Source organism: Rissa tridactyla, chromosome 1, assembly GCF_028500815.1.
Source record: "Rissa tridactyla isolate bRisTri1 chromosome 1, bRisTri1.patW.cur.20221130, whole genome shotgun sequence".
Lineage (NCBI taxonomy): Eukaryota > Metazoa > Chordata > Aves > Charadriiformes > Laridae > Rissa > Rissa tridactyla.
The window spans coordinates 96,286,576-96,303,444 of NC_071466.1; the positions used below are offsets into that span (position 1 = coordinate 96,286,576).

The window sequence follows — 16,869 nt, forward strand, 5'->3', positions numbered from 1 at the left end:
CTCCCCCCCTTAACATGGATTCTTGTCGTCCCCTCTGTGCCTCCTCAGGTACATCCAGGATGAGGGCGAGGGCGAGTGCAAGACGAAGGGCCAGGGCCAGGGCCTACCTCACGGCCAAAGCCTCACAGCCAGAGGACCCGGCGCTACGGAGGTGCGAAGAAGGGGGAGCAGACGCCCTTGCTCTCTGAATGGTGCATTTAACTGTCAATCAGAGCTCCTTCCCTCCTCCCCCCTCCAACCGCGCGTCCCGTCGCCGTCATGCTGATGAGCGGTGTGAGGGACAAGGCCCCGATCCCTCGCACTCCGATTGGCCGAATCAGCCGTCAACTCACTCCGGGGAGGCTCCGCCTCCTCACCGGTCCCCGCTGAATTTACGGTGCGGCCAGGAAAAGGATGCAGAGATCTCTCACGATCCGATTGGCCAAGCGGGAACGCCACTCAAGTCAAGACCCCGCCCTCCCGGCGGGACGGCGCCTCAGCTGACCGGTCAGCCCCGTGACAGGGCGGGGGCGGGCCTCACTGCCGAATGGTCGGTTCCGTCAGTCACTCCTGCAGCGTCCCGCCCAGCCGCCCTGAATCTCACCTGCCGATTGGCTGCGGCCGTTGTCTGTCACCACTGCCTGGTGGGTGGGGCGCTCTGGCTTCTCTGTCCGACGGTGCGGCCGCCGGCCCGGCGTTTTCCTAGGCGGGCGTCTCCTCAGTGCGGCCTGCCCGGCAGCGCGGCGAATATGGGGCGGCGCGGCGGGGCTTCCTGGGCCCTGGAGGTGGCGGTGCTGCTGCTGGCATCGGCTTGCTTCGCCGGTGAGCCGGGGCGGGGGGCGTGGGGGAGCCCTGCCGCAGGGGGCGGGCGGGGGCAGGGGGGCTGCGGAGGGACGTTGGGCGCCTCAGCGGGCCCGGCCGCAACGGTTGGCGAGGAGCGCGCGAGGCATTGCGGGCGGGGGCGGGGGGCGCGGGCCTTGCGGAGCCGGGAGTGGGGGGGATGGTGACCGGGGAGCGGGGTGTGTTTGTGTGTAGATACACGCCGTTTTGTTACCTTGTACGAATTCTGCCACCTTTTACGAATTTTGCCATGGCTGGAGGCTTTTCTCTCAGACGTTGCGAGTCAGGCTCCCGCTCTGAGCTTCAGGCGGCTAGGCCGCCTATGTAGTTTTCGGTCAGCCTACCTCAGTTCTTCGGCGCAGGCCCGCAGAGGCTTTTGAGAGCCGAAGCTCTCCCGAGAGACCGCTTCGGTATGGTCAAAGTTTGATTAAGTTTTTTCTGTAGGTGGCTGGGCAGCAGTACGCAGGATGAATTGCGTCTTGGAATTTAGTCTCTGGACTTCACTGAATACGCGTCCCAGTGGGATATTGTGGTCAAGCAGTTATAGTGTGTCTGAGGAAAAGGCTTGTGTTCCCAACTTCAGATTTAGCTTTGCTCATTGAGAACTTGCAAGGCAAATTTAGTAAAAAAGGGTGACACTCTGATTTTATCCACCTGAGCAACCTTGTCCCAACTAAGCCAATAAATAACATGTGTGACTGTCTTACAAGCCTTGTGGAAATTTAAAGCAATGTGTGAAATCCTGCACACTAAGCAAAAATGTTTGTAGCAATTTTGTAAATTCCTTCATAAGCAAATTGGTCTAGAAACACTTCTGTTCTCCAAGTATGGGTTGGTACACCGTTAAAATTGGTAGCAGGCCATCCAATGAACACATATCAATTTAAAACAAAAAAACACCGCTTGAATCTGCTCCATATAGATCAGTTGGTTTGGCCTGTTTCCTTCCGTTTGCCACTGTTCCCCAACCTGCATCTCAGGACTTTGTTCCTTTAGTATGTTTGTCATAATATAGCTCAGGTTTACTGTCAACATGTGTATGCATGATCATGATCCAGGCATTAAAACAGCATTTTCAAGGTCAGATTGGTTAAATTCATGTTAGGGAAGATTATAGCTGCACAATACATCAGTTTACTATTGCATTATTTTTGTAAATAGCCTTTAGATTTGCAGATGCCCTGGAAAACTATTTTTATATACCTGCTTGAATTGTTAACTAATTTCCAGTGATCATATGAGTAAATACTTGTTGTTGGTTTTTTTAGAAGATTATCTTACTCATGTAATTTTGGAGTATGTAGTCAGACTCATTGTAAAATTAGTACTTAAGCTTAGATGGCCTGCAAATATTTATTGTTCTCCTAGTTGATTTTCTTGAGTCCTGTATCAGATTAGTTTTCTTGTAGAAACATACATAGATTGCTCATTGGGGCGGGATATATCTGAAGCTTTGTATTGTGCATGTTACTGCTTATATTCACCAAATAAGTCTTAAAATATATTTAGGCAATTGTTTGTGCACACAGTATTGCAGGTATGCTTAAGTGACTTAAAAATAGGAAGCTAGACTGAAATTAGCCCATCTCTTTTTTTGTGGAGTGCTCTCTGACTTTATTATGCAATAAGTTACTGTCATCATAATACAGATTAGAAATAATGCTTTTAGTCAACTTTGCTATTCATGGTAATGGGAAAGAGAGGGTAGGAGGGGTCACAAATAAGTGAAAACCCAACATGAAAAGAAGTGTTACAGATTGTGGTTTCACACAATCAGCTTAGGTCCAGTACCTGGAGGAGGTAAAACATCTCTCAATATCATGTGGTTGAGAAGGCAGAGCAGAGACACCGGAGCTGTTCTGCAGAAGCCAGATCATTCCTGGCAGTGCGCTGTTTAAGCCGGCACTGACTCTGCTGATCCTCCTGGCTCTGGGTTCAGTGGCTCAGGCTGTTGTCTGCATGAAAAGAGATGTTATGCCAAGCAGTCCTGGAAGCAAACAAGCCGTGTTGGTGCAGAGTTGCTTGTGAGCTAATAGGATTTTGGAGTCTGCCTGGCTCTACTGAGAGTTAGCTTTCCCAGGTCAGAACTGGAACGCTGCTCACAACCTGCTAGTGAGTACGCAGAAGTGTACTGTGCTGTTGCTTGAATAATTGCCCTGCTTTTGTTGATGTGGTTTTGTCCTTCCTTAGTCATTGCTGTATAAAAACTTATTTTGTATTCCAGAGCATTCAATGATTGGTTCTCATTACTTGTGTTACATAAATTGATAGGTATGAGAGGGAGGAATAAGGAATCTTAAAAGCTCTAATATGCTCTTTTTCTGTGATGTAAGAGAAAGATTGTGAAAACCCTAACAGCTTTTTTGTTTGTTTGTTTTTAGGTGTATGCGGTGATGAATTTAGTGTCTTACGATCACCTCAGTCAGTTGTTTTTCGAGATGGAAGTTGGCCCATTCCTGGCGAGCGGATCCCAGATGTAGCTGCATTATCCATGGGCTTTTCTGTTGAAGATGTATGTTTCAAGTCTTGATAAAACTAAAACTACAGACCTGATCACTTAACATGCAGATCTTCCTGTCATGTGCTGGAATATGTAAAATATCATCCTGTTTTTCTTGAGGAATGCATGACTTATCAGAACGTGGTTTCCAAGCATAGAGCTCTGTCAGTCATATGAGCAGCAAAAGGCTGTGCTAGCCGGCTAATTTGAATCATCAGCTACAGAAGGAAGGAAGCCTGTGGAGTCTTTACTGTGATATTCTTCAGTACCTCTGAGACCCAACTACATGCTGTATCCTCCCATCCATAGTCACATACTGAGAATCTGTGGAAACCACTGTCACTTCTTGCCTATGAGCTATATCTACAGGGCTCTGCTCTTGGGTACTCTGACGATTGTGAGAAATGGCTTGGCTAGGCAGGCATTTTGTCAGCAAGCTTTTCTGCTGTGCATAGTTAACAAGGACAAATAAACCGAATAGTTAGGAAGTAATCCAAAGACTTGCAAACCTAATTTGTGGTAGCGTTTCCCAAATTAGGCTTTTGAATATAGCTTTGGTGATGTTTAAAGCAGGGCACATGAGTAGGAGCTCTTGGATTGATTGCATCTTGCCTACTGAATTTTTTGCTGGGCTTCAGTGATTGTTGAAGCAGTATGTGAAAGCTTAATAGCCAGGCGTTTTTAGCAGTGTCTGTGTGTGACCAGGTACTTAAAGCTACAAGCTGGAATATTCTCACAATGCTAGTGAGAGAGGCCAGTTCCCATTTCTTTCATACTGCAGCTAAGCAAGAGGTCAGATGACTCCGGTTTGAATACAGGTCTGTTTAGCCTGTGTTTTGGAATTTGTCTGAAAATATCTTGCTGTCAATTAATTATGCTTTTTTGTCATTAAACTAGTAGCAGAAATTCATACGAGTAGTAATCCTAAGAAGTATATTTTGATTATTTTATCAAGAAAAAACAATACATTAGATGGTATTGTGTGCATTGCATGTAAAGACACCCAGCAAAACAGTGGGTTTGGGCCCGGTTTGAACAGTAGCCTTTTGGCATACTGATCATCTGAAGGTATAACATCGTTATCATGGACAAAAAATGTTTTTCAGTACTCATTCTGTGCCTTTTACAAAGTTTGGAATTTGCTGTGATGGGTCCGTAGCATCCTTTAAAAATAGTTCTCTCTTAGTGTTATTTTAAATCCTAGAAGCAGCCAGGGAAGGAAGTGTTTAAATTACTCTGTTCAGTGAAGCGCTAAACCTGAAAGTTATCAGCATTGTCACTAAGGTGGAGATCACCGTGTAGGCAGCTTCCAACCCTGGTATGGCAAATACTGCTGGGCTCAAACGGTCATTTTGCAGTTTACGTCAAGGCTGTAGTCTAGGAACATAAACTGACAGCACAGTAGGTGCACTGTAGAGAATTTAGAATTCTTACTGCATTACGTTGGGGATTCTCAAAAACGATCATTCAGTATTCCTCCCTTGTTAAGGCAAGATTAAAAGGAACCCCTTTTTTGTTCCTGATGATGCTTTAAAAGGTTTTTCTTTTGTTTCTTTGAGGCGATACAGATCATGGTGTCGACGATATTTACTTCTAAATACCAAATAAATTGTTTTCATAAAACTTAAATAAGCAGTTATATTTTTATACAAATGGAGAAATCTCTTTGGATTCATTCCAAATAAATGAATTTGTACTTCGTGCCTGAATAAACCAGCCAGGTAGCTTTCACTGTGCTCTTACTGATACATAACTGTAGTAAGCTACTAAGGAATCTTCTTGTGTTTCTATGCAAATTTATAAGTTTTAGATTAGTAGGCCATTGATACGATGGACACTCTTCTGCCTTTCCCTCCCCCATTTCTTTCTGGTACTGAAAATATCAAGATTTTAAATGTTTTAATGTACCTAAACCTGTTTCTGTGGTGTTTTGTGAAAGGGTTTGGTTTTGGTTTTGTTTTGTTTTGCCTTTTTTTTTTTTTTTAATTCAGCCTTCATTGTTAGATACAAGCAATGATATTTCTAATTTAATTATGGGAAATAACTCTTGATATATCCAATATGTGTAATGCTTTCTCAGTGTAGACTTTGCTATGAAGTTACTTGCCGCTTTTAAACTAACAATTTCCTCATGGTTAACTTGAGGCAGCATTATTCAAGATGAAGGCATTCTGGTATTAACTAACTTTGCCGTGAAATTTCCAGTAGGCTGTCCTGCACAGAGATATTAACAACGTAGTGAGTTATTTTGCTGTAGTGGTGGGGGAAGGCTCCTCTCTTTGTCCCTGTGAAATACAAGGGTTTTTTTATCATTTTGTAATAGGATCTTTCCTGGCCTGGGCTTGCAGTGGGTGATCTGTTTCACAGACCACGAGCTACTGTGCTGGTAACAGTGAAGGGAGTAGACAAGCTGGCATTGCCTGTGAAAGGGATTTCCTACCCTATTGAGAACGTGAGTATCCACGTTTGGAACTGTTGCGTGATTTCTGTGGCTCTTATGATATAGTGAGAAGTACATGACTCTCTACTGTAGCCCTTGATGTTCAGTTATTTCTTACTTCGCTTGCGAAGTTCACATATCACCCTAGAATGATGGGTCAGGCTGTACAGATAAATAATCCAGTCAGACTCCTGTACAAGGTGAGAGGCCTTTAAGATCACCCACCCAGGTAGAGAATCCACTGCTTCCCATGGTAACTTTTTGATTCATAGTCAGAATCATTAACTTTTTTACTTTTTTTTGCTTCAGCTGAGTGTGAGTGGTAGAATTTTATATGATGACTCTTCGATGTACTGTATAGCCCTCTAAGCATTCTGAGTCCTCAAGTATTTGACTGTGAAATACAGCACTTTGAGACACAATTCGATTATACTGTATCAAAAAGACAACAAACAAACACCATTACATTTACCTGTCACTGTCTGTCTTTGCTGAGACTCTTGTCTCACACTTGTCACAGCATGACAGAATCATTTAGGTTGGAAAAGACCTCTTGAAGTCATCTAGTTCAACCCCCTGAACAAGCAGGGTCAGCTAGAGCAGGCTGTCCAGAACCGTATCCAGTTGGGTTTTGAATATCTCCATAGATGGAGACTCTACAACCTCTCTGGGCAACCTGTGCCAGTATTTGACCACCCTTACAATAAAAAAGCGTTTTCTTGTGTGAAATATAGAATTTCCTATTTTTAAATTTATGCCCATTGTCTCTTCTCCTGTCATATGATTTTGTCCACGTGCATCTTAATGGGAGCACAGTAACTTGCGAAATATTGGTAACTGTAAAGTGTGTACTCCTTTATAAATACATTGTCTGCTTTAATCCATTTCGCTGCAGTATTGGACTGGTTGTTCATGTTGAGTTGTTGTTTGTCCAGCATGAACCCACAAACCCTTTTCAAATAAGTTGATTTTCAGGTTATCTCTAGTTAGTTAATTCTGCTTCTGCCTATCTTGGAAAATTTTGTTTTGCACTAGTTCACAATGCTTTTTGGCTCTATGCAACTGCTGTGCTCCTGTTAAGAATTATTATTTACCGTTTTATTATTTCAGTCAAACTGTGGAATCATCAGTGACAATGTTGAATAGTGTTTTGTTTAATATTGACACCCTGTTGCACACCCCAGGATGAGGTGATGACTCCCCTGTGAAATTACTTCTGCAGCTATCAGGCAGGCTTTTAATCTGTTTTAAAATATCAGCATTTAATTGGAATGTTATGTGGCTTTACATTGAACTCGAGTGAAATTCAGCTTAACAAAGATCTGCTTTCACATCAGCTTTCAAGCACAGCTCACTAGTTTGGGCATAGTTACATGTTGGCATTGCTGAAATGGTGCCTGGACCAAAACTGGTGTAGGATTGTCTGCACCTGACTGTAGGCGCTGCTAACTTGCAGAAACCTTAAATATACTTGAAGAAGTCTTCAGTTGTATTTGCATTTGTAACTTTGATAAAGTTCTGATGTGTACATAATGCATATTTTATTTCCTATTAATAGGAATTAATATTAATAATAGGAACTAATAGGAATAATAAAGTTAACTGCTGCAATGCCCCAAATGTATGCTGGCACAGCATTGGTTCTCCGATATTCAAGAATAGTTTCAAATGATCATCAATGAGTCCATGTTTGGGACCGCTGGGTACAAATTATCCTAGCTTACAGACTTACTAAAATTTGTTAGAAAAAATATTTTTATGCTCTTTAACTAGTGAATGGAAATGTGCCGTTCTACTTCTTTTTAGATGAAACCCAGAAGTAAGTGTTTTATTAGCTTGCCAGTAATGGCACTATACCATGATAGGATTTCTTTTATTCTCAGTAATTTTTTATATGTCTCATTTCTTTGTTGTTTCAGCAGTTGATCTTTCTACTGGTATATTTTCATTCATCACTTTACTGTGGTTTATAACTTTCCAGTTGCACTAAGATTGGTTTCCTCTTTTGTATTGCTTCTGTATTTGTTGGTCTTGCTTTACTGATAAACAAGGCTATACTCTTAGCTTAAGTAAGCCTCTTAATTACACAATCACGGCCCCTTGGACTTCTTAAAAACATATCGTGTCTGCCATATGTACAAATAAATTGTCTGTTCATAGATACACAGTTGATGTTTTGTTTTGCACATTGACTCCTATTATTTGTTATTATCACTTTGGAAATATTCATACTCTTTGTTCAAAAAGAGGTTGTCCTATTTTTTCCAGACTTCTGTAGTTAAGCAAATTATCTCTTTCTATATCATTAGTCCCTGTTTTACCCCAAAATCTAACTAGATTTTTGTGTTCTAGGCTGTGCCCTTCAGTCTTGACAGTGTTGCGAATGCTATTCATACTTTGTTTTCTGAGGAAACTCCTGTGGTCTTGCAGCTAGCCCCCAGTGAGGAAGTGAGTATTGCTTTGCTGCTGATTCCAGATGTTCTAAATAGTAAACCTCTTTCCACTTGTGTGGCTGGAGTAAAGCCAGTTGATTATATAAAATATTTTGCATTGGAGAGAGATTGCAAGTATGATTGATTATTAATGTGTGACTGGAAAAACTAAAAACTAACCTCTGTTTTTATTAAACAATGGCAATTATTGCAGAGAGTGTACATGGTGGGCAAGGCAAACTCTGTATTTGAAGATCTTTCTGTCACACTGCGCCAACTGCGAAACCGCTTATTCCAGGACAACTCCATTCTCAGCTCCCTTCCTCTCAATTCCCTCAGCAGAAACAATGAGGTAAAAAACTTTAATCAGTGGGAACTTTTACAATTTTTTTTTCTGATGTTCTTAGTTATCTTGTGCTTTTCCTTTTTTTCTTTTTCTTTTCCTCCCCTTCCCCCCCCGCCCTCTTTTTTCCTTTTTTTTTCCCTTTGCTTTACCTAGGAGAGCTCACTCTAATTTTTTTCTAACTGAATTTTAGGAACTAAGTTTTAAGGGTTTTTTGTAAGTAACTTTATCGAAAGAGTAATTTCCTTCTGGCATGTTCTGATGCCGTAGAAGACATAACCTGCCAAAAAATACTGAGACTTGCAAGAAAATGAGACTTCCCTAACTTTGGTTTCATCAAAGGAAATATCTGTCTCTCTCTCTGCCTCTTCCCCCAGGTTGACTTGCTTTTTCTGTCAGAACTACAAGTCCTGCATGATATTGCAAGCCTGGTAAGGTTTTTTTGAAACACATTCCCCATCTTGCGTCACAAATTTCAGAGATCTCCTTAAAGGTAGAGAAGCCCTAGCCAGGATACTTGGCAACCAGTGATATATATTCAAGTATGTCATCAGTTGGTTGCATCAGTTGAAATAATTAATTCTCAAGTTATTTGTATCGTCCCTGTCACTGGCAGAAGAAAATGAGAACCTTAATCATCTGTTCATTCTCTTGTATTGTGTTTGGTGAGAACAGGGGGAGTTCTGAGCTGCTATTTCTCCATACCTAAGACACCAGGAAGTACTCAATGAAGAATTCCTTGTTTTCTTACTTGAGAAGTATAATGGTAGTTAAGAACATGTTCTTTGCCCTGTCCACCATTTTACTTCAAAATATCACCATAATATTTTGTCTGAAAAGACTGCAGTGACTTTTGTAGCATGAATAGTGATGGTGATAGAAATATTCCAATGGAGGGGTGACCTTTTAATTCTTATGATCTTTTTACTAAGAAGCTACTGCCTTTTTGCTGTGGTTTAGGTTTTGTTTTGGGTTTTGTTTTTTTTTCCTTTAAGCTGCAGCCCTCAACTACTTAAAGTGAAGGAAACAGTCATGAAAAACTCAGAAGTTCATGTTAGGTGAAGGGCTGGTGGAGAGAAATGGGACTTTTAAGAAAATGAGGTAGAACAACTTGGTTTTGTCTTGCGGACTAGAAATGCTGTAGTTAAAGTAGATGGGAAGATAGGAACTGATTAAATTCCTTGCTTTCAGGGACTATTTTCTTGTGCAGGCAAATGTCAGTGCTGCAGCTTCACACTTGTAGAAGTGCAAGAATATCACTATTCTCCTTTGAGATAATTTGGATTATATTGGTTGGGTTTTATGACAATGGGATGATACTCCTTAAGTAAACTACTTTTGTACACAGGCAACAGCAAGGTAGAAGTTGCAACCTACTCAGTTTTGCAAGGGCCAGCTTCAGTAGAGGGAATAGTAGTATCCAAATATTGTAGTTACGTGAGATTTTTTTTCTCCCAAGTTTTATTTTTACGGTGGTTACAGAACAAGAATTCTGATGTGAATAATTATAATGTTTCTTTTTAGTAGAGCTCTGTATTGCATGTATGTAACATGTACGATCATGTGCTTTTTTCTGTAGAATAAGAAAAGAAACAGTTGTGGACATCTTCTAGTTAAGTTGGCAAGAAATTCCACTTCCTAATCAATATGGAATATGACTGTGGAAAGTGAGGCTGAATTAGTCCCAGCAAATTGATTTTGTGAAATGTGTTTTTAAAAGTAACCTGTGTATTAATTAATTTCTTTCTGCCCTCAATGGTGTGCCAAAGCTGTCTCGACACAAGCACTTAGCCAAAGATCACTCTCCAGACCTGTATTCTCTGGAATTGGCTGGTTTGGAAGAGGTTGGAAAACGGTATGGGGAAGACTCTCAGCAGTTCAAGGATGCTTCTCAAATTCTTGTAGACTCTTTGCAAAAGGTACGCTTTCTACCTAATTAACAAAACTCACAGGAATACTAAAGAAGTATTTTTTTTGTGTTAACTACAAGGGGTTAGTTTATTGACTATCTTCTGCTTTGAATTTTCACTTCATTAGTGATGGCTTGACTGATGCTTGTTTTTGTTGTTTTGTTTTCAAAATGTAGTTGTTCAGTTATAAAATTGAATGTTATACTTTGTCACTCTGGAAAGTGTTGACATGATTCTACAATGTGTTAGATATTCTGTATAAAGTAGTAGGAATATACTGATGTCAATATGACTCAGTGTGTTTGTTTTTCCTAAATAAGTATCTTGCACTTAAAACTGCCAGTATGTCTCTCAAAAACTGGCTCTCAGAAATGTGGAAATATCTTTATCCCAGGGTACAGTCGTTAGTTTCTCCTTGCCCACAAAGCTATAGGAATCTAAATTTCCAGGCCTCTAAAATAACTGCTGTTCATCTTATCAAAAAGCTCAAGAAAGTAATTCTTTATCAGGTCTTTTGTAATCATTAGAAAAAATCTTAAAGGCTGGTCACTTTTGAGAGTTTCAAAAGCACGATGGAAAAGTGTTAAAAGCATGAACTTGCTAAGCCGAATAACCGTTTTCTCTAAACATTACTCTTTGGCCTCTTTGCAGTTAAGCAAATATATTTAAATAATAGACATATTAGTCTTCGTATGAGATTAAAATATTCAGGTTCATAATTTCCCATTGAAAGGCTGAGAACCTAAATATTTTGTTGAAACTGACAGACAGACAATTGGAAACTATATGGTGATGGACCTTTTGTAAAAGGGATGAAAGAATGAGTTTCAGCCCAGAAAGCAGTCAGAAGCTACAGTCTGCTGAACAGTTTCTGAGGAGTTTTAAAGAGATGTTATAAACCAGGTGAAAGTTGGCACTTTCATAGTGGAATTCTAAAATAGTGTAAATTTTTACAACTTTCCATAAGCTTCTTATTCCTGAAGCTGTCATCTTATGGCTTAGTGCATCTTGCTAACAACGCTCTACTTAATTCCTGGCTACAGTGTAGGTTTTAAATTAAATCACTTTTGCTTTTCCAGTTTGCAGATGAGATGTTTAATCTGTACAGCGGGAATGCAGTAGTAGAAGTGGTGGCTGTAAAGGCGTTTAATTCTCCCCTCATGAGGAAGACTCGCTCCATTCTCCAGTCTTCAGAGGTAGTAGATGCACATTTTTCTATATATAATTTATTAAAAGTGATCCATCACTACTTTACTGGAGCGTAACTTTTTTTTAAGGACTGACTATGATTTAGGCACAGGTGCAAAGAGGTCAGCTTACCTGTCTTGATCTTCTTCTAATCATATAGTAATTTAGGTTGAAGAGGGCCTCTGGAGGTCATCTAGTGCAATCTACTGCTCAAAGCAGGATTAATTTAGTAGTTAGATCAGGCTCCTCAGGTCCTTGTCCAGCCAAGTTCTTGAAAAGTCCACGGCTGGAAGTTCCACAGCCTTTCTGCACAGCTTGTTCCAAAGTCTTAACCACTTTCACTGTGAAAACTTTTTCCCTTATGTCTTGTTAGAGTTTCCATTTCTGCTGTTTTCTCCCCAGTAACAGTATTGCATGTGAGTCTTGCCTCCTGGGTGGGGAAAAAATTGTTTTCCTTGACTTGCTGCCTGCACTCCAGATGCAGTCCAGGATGCAGTTGCCCTGCATCATTGTAGGGGCACGCTGCAGACTCCTGTTTGTTCCCCTTGTCCACCAGGACGTTTTGGTCCCTCTCTGCAGGGCTGCTGCCCAGCCAGTCAGTCCCCAGCCTGTGCCGTCACGTCGGGTTATTCTCTCCCAGGTGCAGGGCTTTGCATTCGTCCGAACTGAATTTCATGAGGCTCCTGTCAGCCCGTTCTTTTGGATTCCCATTAATGTCGGTCACATAATCACTTTTGCATTTTGTCCCCCAGCACCAAAATTGTCTAGACAAAAATGTATCTCTCCTATTCAGATTGCTCAGATTTTTGATTGCTCAGAATGTGTTTTGTATGCAAGCTAACTTTAGAGTAATACACATTTTTCTTTATTACAGAGTAAAAAGGAAAATCCGTATAACCTTGCCTATCCATATAACTACAACTACTCTGTAATCTTCAACATTATTCTGTGGATGATGATAGGTCTTGCTTTAGCTGTGATAGTTATCTCCTACAACCTCTGGAACATGGATCCTGGGTATGACAGCATTATTTACAGGATGACGAATCAGAAGATAAGAATGGATTGAACTGCACTGTATTTTGGCTCAAGGCAATGATGAAGAGTAAGGTCTCCTTCAAACTGTGTGGAAAACAAATATTCTGACATGGTTAATTGTGGAATTTTTTTAAAGGTGTATTTATTTCTACGTATTTTTTTCCCTCAAGCCTATTTTAAATGTTAGTAGTAGCACCAGATGGGATTTAGAAATTGAAATCTGCTTGTTTAAAAAAAAAAAAAAAGAGCAATCCTCAAAGTAATTGTTATTAAAGTAACATCATTCCATTTTTTTAATCATGTAACATGAGTTTTTGAAATGCCCTGTACTGCCTGTGACTGTGTGCAAAACAGATAAATTGAAATTATGATAGCAACATGTTGTTTGAAACTTTTACACTGGAAGATTAGAAATTATAGCTAAATTGTTGTGTTGTATATTATGAACCAGTTGTAAATGTTTGATGTAAATATTTATAATGGCTATATGTAACTTCAGAGAGGATAGTAATTATTCTTTAGTAAAATACTAAATATAGAAATATTTCTACAAGACTACAATTCTCGTGGCACAAATGACATTTTGATCTCATGTTGATGGCTCAGAAAGATCCTTTACCTAGAACGTCAATGGTTTGGAGGTAAATAACACTAGTGTGGCTGGTCTATACAGTGGAGAGACTATAAATATTGAAGTAGCACCAGTCTGATCATGGTCTAACGTCACGTATAGTTGAAAGTTCCTGTTATGATGCTTCATATTCCTTCCATTTGTGTTGATGCTATTATTAAAAACAAAAAATCAATTCTTTTTGATGATAAGAGTGGACCAACACTTGATTTAAGTATACCTGGATTATTAGTCCTGCTTCAACTATTCAATAAAACAAAGAACGGTCGTTCTTGAATGCATTTACTCTTTGTGGCTTCATAGGTGTGGCTACTTCTGTTAACTATTAGCTCAGCTGAATAGAGTGGGTGCTGGCAGCCTCCTTTATGTGGCAGTGGGCCTAAGTCTATAAAAGTTTAGTTTTAACTGTCTTTCAAAAGCCAATGGTGGAAGATCACCTTGTGTGGATTAAATTTCCTAAACCAAATAGCGTAGTTAAAACAAGTGGTTAATCTGTGGTATGAATCTTTTTTTACTTTTCAGAAACTCGTTTGCTCTTCTGGTAAAAGGAATTCTTCAAGGCTGCAGCAATGAGAATGGAAGCTACTTTTTTCATGTTCTAAGGACATTCTCTAATGTCCTTAACTTTGCCTATTGTTAAGACAGATTTGTTCCACTTCCAGAAAAGATCTGCTCATTGAATTTGTCTTATTGGGAATGTCAGATTTGGAGGGGTTGAAATTGTTCATCTCTTGGAGATCCTGGACAACGCTTCATGTTGAATTGAGTAACGTGCCGCAGCTTTGTCCAAGTCCAGAAAAACCCAGTTTAGTGTATGTTATAATCATTTGAATTACTTTTACTGGCACTTTAAAGTTAATCTGGGTGATTAAGATCAATAGACAGAAAGGAAGAGTTGCCCTGCCAGTTTCTCTGACAGGAATGTGTAGTCTCATTATTGAACATTCTGTAACACACTTTTGGTGTTTTGATGAGAATCAAATCCATCTGATGAAGTGGTACAACTTTATTATGAAAACAATTAAAACACAGCTCATCCCGTTTGATAGTCACAAACCCTAATGTTTTAAGTAAACTATTACGTGGTAGTCTGTTTTTTTTTTTTTTAAATTTCTTTGAGATTGCTTAATATGGAAGATGTTACCCCAGAACTTCAGTAGGAAGCACGATGTAGGGTAAAAAAGGGGCTAGTTCATTAATAGTAGAATATTTCCAACTAAATTATACCTTAAAAAAATTACATATGCAGCAGGAGGAAGAACAACCACTGTCAGGTTACTGCCAGATTGCAGGGAGCAGTTTGCAGAGAAAGGTAAGGCAAAGGTAAATGCTCTAAGAATATTTAGAAGTTTGCCCTGTTTTCAGCTGTCTTGGACATAAAGCAGTTGAAAAAGAGTAAGCCGTTTTCTGGGATTCTGCTTGACCTAAACAATACTAAGAGGTTTAAAATGTTAAAATATTCTTTTAAAAAACAGTGCCGCAATAGGTTCCCTGATATTTTAAATCACTTTTTGAAGCTTCTAATTGCCGATTTACAATTGTTAAGTCTTTTTATATCAATTCCCTTATTCCTTAAGGAGATGCTTAAGCTCCATTTCTGAGACTTGTTACATGAACTTTCTGGTCAATTGCAACACTTGCTACAATGTACAGCAATCACAAAATGTGCTAAAGTGACCCTATGTGCTATTAGGAATGAGCTCAGCTCTGCCACCAGAGTAGAGCTGCCGTAATTCACTTAAAGGAAACGGGAAGCGTCATTGTGACAGACTCTTTCTGAAGAACCTTTTGGAGAGGTTCTGTCAGAGGGAAGAACAGTATCTGCAGTAAAAATACGCTACATTGTGATTCTGATAGGCCAAGCACTGTAGTATCAGAATTTTTGAGAGAGTTCACCTGCTTTTATCGGCGATAAGTAGCTAAAATTGTGGCTTTGTAGAGAGTGTTTCAGCAAGGCCTTTTAAGGAGGGGAAAAAAAAAAAAGGGTTAAAACATGTTGGGCATCTACTATCTAGTACTGGGACTTCCAATGTTTCTGCAGGATTAGGCTGTCTGGGCTATGGGTTCTTCATTTTAAGCAAAGAAAGAGGAGTGTTGATTGCCTGATAATTAGTCATTCTATAGACTTGATGAGGATTTACTTCAGCTTGAGCTTCTCACTGGTCTACGTTGAATTAATGCAGTCCTAGTTTACTTAATTCAGAGTTTTAATTAGATTAATAGTCCACTTCAGATACAGGTGCAGAGTTTTACAGGAACTAATTGTTTAAAGTGACTGTGTAATTAAGACTGTAAGTCTTTAACGACTGCATGCCAGGTATACCTAGGGTAGCTATATTGTAATCGGTCTGAAGTTGGCAGTGTGGAGTTTGTTTAAATGCAGGACCTGCTGTGGAGGTGGTCATCTTCTCAGCTCTGTTTCCACTCTGTTCTTGCTGCTACTGTAGGCTCTAATGTTACTTTTTAAAGCTGGTCTTAGACTGCTTTGAAGGGCACATTTGAGTTCCCACTTCTCGTGTTAGTACCACATTTATTCGTTCTCGTGGCTGCAGGCCCCCAGCTGGTACTAAAGGTGCTTTGGAGCGCTCTAACGTGTGCTATTTCTTAAATACCTCTTGCTTTGTGTAGCACAAGCTACTTTTTGAACCACTCTGAAGCCACCGTGCTTTAGTTCGAGCCAAGTAAGAAGACACATTATATTGTACAACAGTACTGGGCCTTAACTGCTAATCAAATAAGAACTTACAATACGAATCCCTGAGCCAGGAGTAGCCTTTTCATATTTAGAATTCAGTTAATTATGATGAAAGTGCTGTCAACATCATTAGACCTGCTATTGATCATTCTCTTTAATCTTCCCAAGAATATAAATTGTAAAAAGATTTATGTGGTATGTCAGAAATTGTAGGTTTTGCGTACAGAGCTAGTAGGAAAGCAACGAAACTGTCATGCGAAGCTCTGGGGAGGAAGACGACAGAAGCCCCCAGTTTTGTTTTCCAAAGGGAAGTTATCACCGTTCTTCTGAGGTGCTCCTGTGAGGGCCAAGGGAGGGAGAGGGGTGCAAGGAAAATGTAGCCTGTGTCGGGATCCTGTCTGCTCGAAGTGAGAAGGGCAGGAGAGTCGTCATGCAACATTCAGCAGCAAGCACCTTTCGGCCAGGCCGGGAAAGGCTTGGTGCGGTGTTGCCTGTAGGACTTAGGATGTAACTGCTGCAGGGAGTGTTGATCTGGTCACCAAAGAGAGTTTTTCCGTGGGGAGCTTGGCCTCCGGCAAAAAGGGTGAGATGTATTTGACTGGGTTTGCTTCAGAGCTTAGTCGTATGGTGTCCAGTATTTGGATCGGGGAGTACCTGGGGCCCGGGTAGCTCTTCTCGTGACGTGCTGACATTTCTGAAAAAGGAGAGTGTTTCGAGTCAGAATTGAAGCCTGAGCATCGCTCTTGATAGTAAGATGGAAAAGAGAAAATAAGCCGTAAAAGAAAGGGTTCTTTTAAGAGCCAGTATGCTGCTTTTCCTAGATAATTCCCCAAAGTCTAAACTCGGCAGAAGGGAGCTATAACCTAGGCTTTG

General features: G+C 40.4%; 1 protein-coding gene across 1 annotated transcript; it reads left to right on the forward strand.

Annotated features, from left to right (window-relative positions):
- The first annotated feature begins 627 nt into the window (after positions 1 to 627).
- ATP6AP2 (ATPase H+ transporting accessory protein 2) lies at positions 628 to 13,582 on the forward strand. The gene is made up of 9 exons (XM_054220682.1): positions 628 to 801; positions 3,201 to 3,331; positions 5,643 to 5,771; positions 8,112 to 8,207; positions 8,406 to 8,543; positions 8,912 to 8,965; positions 10,304 to 10,453; positions 11,524 to 11,640; positions 12,507 to 13,582. The coding sequence occupies exons 1-9, from the start codon at positions 729 to 731 to the stop codon at positions 12,699 to 12,701; spliced, it is 1,083 nt and encodes a 360-aa protein (XP_054076657.1). The 5' UTR covers positions 628 to 728; the 3' UTR covers positions 12,702 to 13,582.
- The last annotated feature ends 3,287 nt before the right edge of the window (positions 13,583 to 16,869 follow it).

What these genes read in the sequence shown, in the direction of transcription:
- ATP6AP2 (XM_054220682.1), top strand. Translation starts at nt 729, where the DNA reads ATGGGGCGGCGCGGCGGGGCTTCCTGGGCCCTGGAGGTGGCGGTGCTG. An exon ending in TTTCCTACCCTATTGAGAAC is followed by an intron (nt 5,772 to 8,111) that starts GTGAGTATCCAC and finishes TTTGTGTTCTAG; the next exon opens with GCTGTGCCCTTCAGTCTTGA. An exon ending in TGCATGATATTGCAAGCCTG is followed by an intron (nt 8,966 to 10,303) that starts GTAAGGTTTTTT and finishes GGTGTGCCAAAG; the next exon opens with CTGTCTCGACACAAGCACTT.